Here is an 8,114-nt window from a genome sequence, read left to right as displayed (position 1 = left end):
TGAAAATAGTTAAAATGAAGGGTTTATCAATCGACATTCTATTCTTCCTGGAAATGACTCTTTGTGATCTTTGACTGTAATAAATGCATCTGATTGTATGTACTGGTCCACTCTGTCATCAATATCCAAATCAATTGCTATTTCAGCTGCTTCCTTGTTTACATTATTCAGTTTTGTTAAACTTGCTTTCTTGTAGTCAGTTGTAATATTTTGATCCAATAGTTTCTTGTACTCTGCTACGGGCAATTTATATAAGTTTCTTGTTTTATCTGCTTTCACAATAATATCTTCATGTTGTTGTATATCCTTGATGGTTTCCTTCAGTTCAGACTGAAAATTATTGTGAACTGGACGAAATTGTATGTTTTTTATCATGGCAAATAGATCTTCTTCAAACATTTTTAGCTCTTTGAGATGTGGTGCTGAGTTAGTAGTGTTAAAACCATACGAATTCTTTGATGTCATCCCAGGATTCTGTATTGCAAACAATTTCCATCTTAACCTTCCAATAAAACTTTCTACTTTGCTAACCATTACTTTATGATACTGCCATTTATTGTGTAGAGGTATGTTCTTTAGTGAGTGCCGAAAATTTAATCTCTCCATGTTCTTCTTAAGTTGAGGTTGGTTCTTGGTTTATAGAGATCTCGACTACCAGAGCAGGAGAATATTCTTTAATTGCAGAAAACCAAGGATTTCAAGAGTTCTCGACACACAAGTGGAGACTGACATAGTATTTTCAACTTTTTCAGTTTAAATATACATTTTAGATGTTTAAATATATATTTCTTCCAAGACAAAATGTTTCATGGGTCTAACCCAATCATTAGTTGGAATAAAACTGATACTGGAGCATTTTTTACAATGATTTTACGAATTTTTGCAGAATAAGATAAAAATTGTTTTACACATTTAAAATGATACATATTGTTTTACTTAAAAAATCTTTTTGAAAAAAAATCTTCTTGAAATGGCAGTTCATAAGTTTCTTCTCTTGTTTACTTCACCTCAGGTCTTGTAACATTTACTAAGTAGGAATTTCTCTTGGTGCCTGCACTTGTTCATTACTTAGCTTCTTTTATATAATAGGTTTACATCCTCAGATAAAAGTTTTTTCCATCAGACAGAGAGTGCCCGTTTTTTGCTACAGGATTGATTATATGGTTTCACTTTAATAACTATTGACCAGGAAAATGGAAATGGTTCGTTTATCTTCTTTAGGCCCCAGATATGCTTGGATAAACTAGTATTATAGTCATATTTAAGATTATTAAAGGATACCTTGTGATTAGTATATCTCTCCTTGAACGAATTTGCAGCTATACCTATATAACTTGCATTCATCCCTGATGACATCACTTCTGCTTTATAAAGCACGCCTTTACTACAACATTTGATTTAAAGGTTTTACTCAGAAGTTTCTTATAATTTCCAGATAGAACTGCTTCAATATTTGTCATACAAGAATATGATACTTTAATCGTTGATCTATTAAAGTATTATCTCAGTTCTGTTTTTCCAAAATGTTTATCAATCAAACTTAAGAACTTTTCCACTACTTTTGTCTTTACTGTTTCACTAAAAGGATGATTGAACCAAATAATTGTTTTCAATCTTGTTTCTTTTTATCACTGTTTTGATTAGATGGGTTGAATTTAAGTCTCTCCGTATATCCTGCTTGATGTAGTGCATCCTTATAGGGTTTTGACTCATTCTCAAAAACTTCTCTGGAACATGATAAATTTGAAACTCTTTCTTCAATCATTTTTGGAAGTTCTTATTTTACAGACCTAGGATGATTAGATTTGACATTGATGTAAACAGGAATCTCATTGTTTTTTCTGTATGGTTTAAAACTTTCTTTTCTTAGATCAAAATAAACATCCAAGAACTCTGTAACTGTAACATTTCCCTCTATTGTAACCTTGAGTTTACAATCTTTAAAGATAGAAAACATTTTCTTCCTAATTTGTTCAATCTCTGGTCCCGATCCTTTTACAACACACAACCCATCATCTCGATATAATCCAATATTCTCTTGTGGAATGATCTTCTCCAGTTTACTCAATATATATAATCCTACAAACTCAGCTATCTCGGCACCATCATATGCTCCCATTGTAACATCAAAATTTTCATTGCATTTCTTTGTCCAAGGACTACTCTCCAGAAAAAGGAATGACTTTTTACAGTTGCTTATTATTTTCAATTGTTGTTCTGTAAAATTGTGGTATTGTTTTGACCAAGAAACTGCTGTATTGAATAGTTTTTGTGTTATAGAAGGATAAAATGCAACTATATCAAATTTTAGGAAAGTAAGCGAGTTTTTGTTTTCAAGATTTTTAAACCAGTCGATGACTTGACTAGTATTAATCCATTGGTTTGATCTTGTTTTGTTTTTAATGGATAGAACTGCTTCCGAGATGATCTGTTTACTAATTCTACCAATATTTGATTTAGCTGGGTTTATCAATCGACATTCTATTCTTCCTGGAAATGACTCTTTGTGATCTTTGACTGTAATAAATGCATCTGATTGTATGTACTGGTCCACTCTGTCATCAATATCCAAATCAATTGCTATTTCAGCTGCTTCCTTGTTTACATTATTCTATTTTCTTAAACTTGCTTTCTTGTAGTCAGTTGTAATATTTTAATCCAATAGTTTCTTGTACTCTGCTACGGGCATTTATATAAGTTTCTTGTTTTATCTGTTTTCACAATAATGTCTCCATGTTGTTGTATATCCTTGATGGTTTCCTTCAGTTCAGACTGAAAATTATTGTGAACTGGATGAAATTGTATGTTTTTCACCATGGCAAATAGATCTTCTTCAAAAATTTTTTACTCTTTGAGTTGTGGTGCTAGGTTAGTAGTGTTAAAACCATACGAATTCTTTGATGTCATCCCAGGATTCTGTATTGCAAACAATTTCCATCCTAACCTTCCAATAAAACTTTCTACTTCGCAAACCATTACTTTATGATACTGCCATTTATTGTGTAGAGGTATGTTCTTCAGTGAGTGCTGAAATTTTAATCTTCTCCATGTTGAGGTTGGTTCTTGGTTTAAAGAGATCTCAACTACCAGAGCAGGAGAATATTCTTTAATTACAGAAAACCAAGGATTTGAAGAGTTCTCAACACACAAGTGGAGACTGATAAAGTATTTTCAACTTTTTCAGTTTAACTATACATTTTAGATGTTTAAATATATATTTCTTCCAAGACAAAATGTTTCATGGGTCTAACCCAATCATTAGTTGGAATAAAACTGATACTGGAGCATTTTTTACAATGATTTTACAGGTTTTTGCAGAATATGATAAAAATTGTTTTTCACCTTTATAATGATACATATTGTTTTACTTAAAAAAATCTTTTTGAAATATACATTTATATATTTGTACAATAAAATAACCTTCTGACCTGATATCTTTCCTAGTTCCTGTGAGACAGGATGCTTCCTGTAGAATTGCGAATGAAACGCTATGTTGTGCCCTACATACAAATACATATTAATTTGCAAAGTACAAATATGCTTTAATAGTTTGTTTTTTGTTAAAAAAGTAAATTCTATTAAAGGTACTGTAAGTGAATTTCAAGTGACCCTCCATTCATGACGTTTAAACTATAGTTCATATATAATTCGAAAATATAAGGAAGACGATTTTACCGACTCAGATGCTGATGACTATTCTCAAGACATGAGTATCTATTTCCTCCATGAAGCTCCAACATGTCACCCTCGCTCCTTCGTTCCCCCTTCACCCCTCTACACATCCCAGCCCGGCAGTCAGCCTGAAACACTCAGGATGACCACAACTCCGTCTCAACCTTCATCCTTCATGATGGTGATTCAGATACCGAGATAGATGCAGACTCTGTTTACATCTAGCCCCACAATGCTCCAGAGATCAACATTATCATGCATCACTGAGACAACATAATCGCTCAATGCACACGATAAAACCGTGATATCTCTCCCATAGCCTGAAACCTGGTTGTGAGCAAACCTGCTGTGATGGAAGATCTGCACCACCAACATGAAGCTCTACAAATATGTTCCAACTGATATTCGTCAATAGTTTTCTTTGTTCATTTTTAACCAACCAATTTTACCCAGTCTTGGGCAAATATTTCAAAACTTTTGTTTTTTTTTAAATAAATGTTAGAAATATCCATTTTAGATCTCTTCGTTTTATTATAGTGACTTTTAAAGTCAACAAATCTAATCTAATCTAATCTAATAATTTAATTTCCGTTGAAAATGACAGTTTGTGCATAAAAATTACATATTTATTAGTTTATTAATTATCAATGGAAGGAGAGCAGCCATAGCAGAACTGTTTTCAGATTGGTCTCCTGGCAGTTTACCGTGGTATCAATTAGAACTGAATTGATGTGATACGTCGTGGGACTGGGTTTGGAGAAGACGGAGGAACAGGGTCAGATTTGCTCAATAAACATGTTATAAATTTGGTTCTTGATTTGAGACAATAGGCAGAAAACAGAAACAGAGGCGCCAGGAACTATTGCATTCCTAATTTTTTTGCGTTGCAAAAAAAATTAGCAAACGTTTAAGTTCCACCCATTAACAATACCTTTTCCAAAAAAAGCAATGCCAGAGCACTGATTTTTATAAGAAGGATTTTAAAAAAAGCAAATTGCTTGACCTAAAAATGCATTGTCATAGAAAGAAAAATTATTTGTGTGCAGTTAAAAAATGACGATTAACTAGAGCATGACCAGCAAAATAGTTTGTTTCAAATAAAATTGTCACTCTTTGACAGCAAATGATTTTTAATCGTAGATTTAAAAGAAATTTTATTAGTAATACTTGAAATTTCAGGATTATTTAGAGCTAAACTGTTCCAACATTTAGGCAAATCAAAGAAAGGAAATCAACGTAAAGATTCATTATCAACTCTTGGGATAAAATATTCATCAGAGTTTCTTAAATTATACAGGTTCACAGACAATACAGAGTTTTTTACAAAAAAATTTCAAAAAGATACTGGACTATAGTTTTTATCAATTGAATGCATTAACATAAGTTTCTGCTGAAGGATTAAATCATGAAAGGGTAATATCTGGGTAGAGTGAAACAATGGCTCAGTATGAGCGTTGAATTTAGATTACGAGATAATTCTGACACATTTTTTTTGCAGAAGGAATAACGAGTTTAAAGATTTTAGTGAGGCAGACGAGTAGATTGGAAGGCAGTATAGAAAAAGAGGATGAACTAGAGCATAATAGAGAGACTTTAAGGCAGAAGACGACAATAAATGCTTAGCTTTACTAATCGGGAATAATGCTTTAGATATCTTGTTTCTAGTTTGCTTAATATGATATTCAAAATTAAGATTTTCATCGAGAAAAACGCCAAGCATTTTAAAAGCCGGAACCCTTGAACTGTTATTAATCCTTTCAATAGGGAAAATAAATCTGGGATCGGGAAAAGAATTCAAATCATTGCAATTAAAAATAAACTGAAAATCTTCAACTTTTTTTTGCTTAGGATGAAAGACTATAATTTTCGTCTTGGTAGTATTAATTGCAAGTTTATTGGCTCTCAGCCACATTCCCAGTTTCTGAAGCTCAAGATTTACAAAGTTTCCAAGTTCAAAAATGCTTGTACCTTTTTTTAAAGCCGTTGTATCGTCAGCAAAGAGAAAGTTAAGCAGGGCATTGCTTTTAAACATATCATTTATAAAGATCAAGAAAAGTAGTGGTCCTAAAATTGATCCCTGGGGAACAGAAATATTCAAGGTGGTAAAAAAACTGGATAAAACATCATTAACCATAACATATTGCCTTCTATCTTTAAGATAGTTTTCAAACCACTTTAAATTAACATTCTTAATTCCTATTTTCTTTAATTTGGTAAGAAGAATTTTATGATCAACAAGATCGAAGGCTTTACGAAAATCTAGGAAAACCCCAACCACTATCTCATTATTGTTAAAAGCATCAGCGATGTAGTTTAGAATGTGAACTAATGGATGTAAGGTTGATTTACCAGGTTGGAAACCAAATTGATTCTTATACAATATATTATTAATTGACAGATAATTATAAAGCTGCTTAAAAACAATTTTCTCAATATCTTTAGATAATGCAGGCAAACAAGAAATAGGACGATAATTTGTAAGATTTTCCGGACATTCAGATTTAAACACAGGACACGTGCGAGAGGTTTTTAAATTAATCGGGATCTGGCCAGTACTAAAAGATAGATTAAAGATATGAGACAGAGGTTCAGAAATCTCAGTTGATACGGCTTTTATCAAAACAGTACTTATACAATCAATATCCAGAGTATTTTTACGATTGAGTGACGAGTTAATTTCTGAAACCTCTAATGGATTTGTTAGGAAAAACTCAAAATTAGAATCTAAATCCTCTAAATAATCTTCTGGTTTATCAGACGTTTCCGGTATTTGAGATCTTATTTCATCTGCAATTTCGGAAAAAAATGTGTTAAATGTATCAGCAATTTTAGATGGCTCAGTTATTGACAAACCTTTAGATTTAATCATAGAAATCTTGTTAGATTTAGTTGATCTTTTATCAATAGCTTCATAAAGATATCCCCACATTTTTTTAGGACAGCTTTTACTTGATTCAAGTTTCTTTTCATAATACAATTTTTTTGCTTCTCTGATGAGCTTGTTATATAAGTTTCTATAATTCTTGTAAATCTCAAATTTCAGGGGGTTTCTAGATGACAAGTAGTCTTGATAAAGAGACAGTTTAGTACGCCGAGAGGTTAACAATCCCTTAGAAAAAAAATCTTGAATTTTGTGAAAGTTTTTATTAAATTTAGATTTTTTGACAGGAAAATGTAGATTATACAATGTAGACCAGCTGTTCCAAAATAAATCAAAGCTTTCCAAAGGATCAGGACAAGATAAAACATCATCCCAAGAAAGATTAGATAAGTTTTCACGAAATAAATTAATATTTAATTCAGAAAAATCTCTAAATTCAGTAAATTTTTGCTCGCTTTTTACCTTCTTCTTAAAATTCAATGTGGTAAAACATGGAAGATGGTCAGATAAATCATTTAATAAGACACCAAATTCAGGAGTATTTAAGTTAATATTGCAGAAAATCTGATCAATTAGAGTATTAGAGTGAGAAGTAAATCTTGTTGCTTTAGTTATCAAATTCATAAAACCGTTAGAGATGCAAAGATCCAGATAATTTGATCATTCAGGAGATTTTTCAACTTGGAGCAAATCAAAATTACTATCAGTGAGAATGCAGCAATGTTTATCTTTAATAAGATCGAACATAATGTTTAAAGATTCAATAAAAGCTGCACTTATTTCAGAATTAGAAAGGGTCGGGTGATTTCCAGGTGGACGATAAATGGATATAAAAAGTATTTTTCTGTTTGAAAATTCAACTTCAATGCAGACAGACTCAAAAACACGTTCATGAAATATAGAAAACTCATCAATTCTGCTAAATTTGATCCCTTCCTTAACGTAGAAACCAACCCCCCCTCCTTTAGAGTTTGATCTAGATTTAAATACTAATGGTTGATATCCTGGTAACGAAAGACAGTCTACAGTTTCAACTTGAGAGATCTCCTGAAGAGAAATCAAGTCAATATTAATATTTTGTTGAAGAAAATTTAATACCATAGACTTAAGGCTTTGGAATTTGCTTGATAAGTATTGAATATTCATATTTAAGATCAGAGGATATTTGGAATTAGAAAATTTTTGAATAAAACTATTTTCATCGTAATATAGACAATTTGATTTAAAATTTGAAAATGACGAATCTTCAATCAAAGGCTCATTTAAATTGACATTTTTAAGTTAAAAGAAATGGATTCAAAATCAAGCCTAGCGTCTCTATTCATACTGCCTAAGGTACTCGTGTCAGGAACCATGGCAAGCACTGTGGCGTTCATCCCGAGACAAACCTTCACCCGAAACCACCTTCCTCTCCATCCATTACCACGACGCTTTTAAAGTAAAAATAATGATAGAAAAAATCACGGAGACTACCAATATGCCAACTATTTTATATAAAATTAAGTGCATTAGCAAATAACACAGCCAATGTTAACAAGTGAGAACGAAAGTAAATAAATGA

General features: G+C 31.8%; 1 protein-coding gene across 1 annotated transcript in view; it reads right to left on the bottom strand.

The window, feature by feature from the left end:
- LOC111712397 (coiled-coil domain-containing protein 77) overlaps window positions 1-3,782 on the bottom strand; it is a 28,036-nt gene extending 24,254 nt beyond the window's left edge. Inside the window, exons 1-2 of the mRNA XM_023486990.1 lie at window positions 3,676-3,782; window positions 3,429-3,500 (exon numbers count right to left, since the gene is read on the bottom strand). Of these exons, the coding sequence (XP_023342758.1) occupies window positions 3,429-3,500; window positions 3,676-3,782 (179 nt within the window). The remainder of the gene's footprint in view (window positions 1-3,428; window positions 3,501-3,675) is intronic.
- Window positions 3,783-8,114: the final 4,332 nt, after the last annotated feature.

This window comes from Eurytemora carolleeae, unplaced genomic scaffold, assembly GCF_000591075.1.
Source record: "Eurytemora carolleeae unplaced genomic scaffold, Eaff_2.0 scaffold1241, whole genome shotgun sequence".
In the NCBI taxonomy this organism is placed as follows: domain Eukaryota; kingdom Metazoa; phylum Arthropoda; class Copepoda; order Calanoida; family Temoridae; genus Eurytemora; species Eurytemora carolleeae.
The sequence above is the reverse complement of the archived record's forward strand: the minus strand, read 5'-3'. Positions and strand labels throughout refer to the sequence as shown.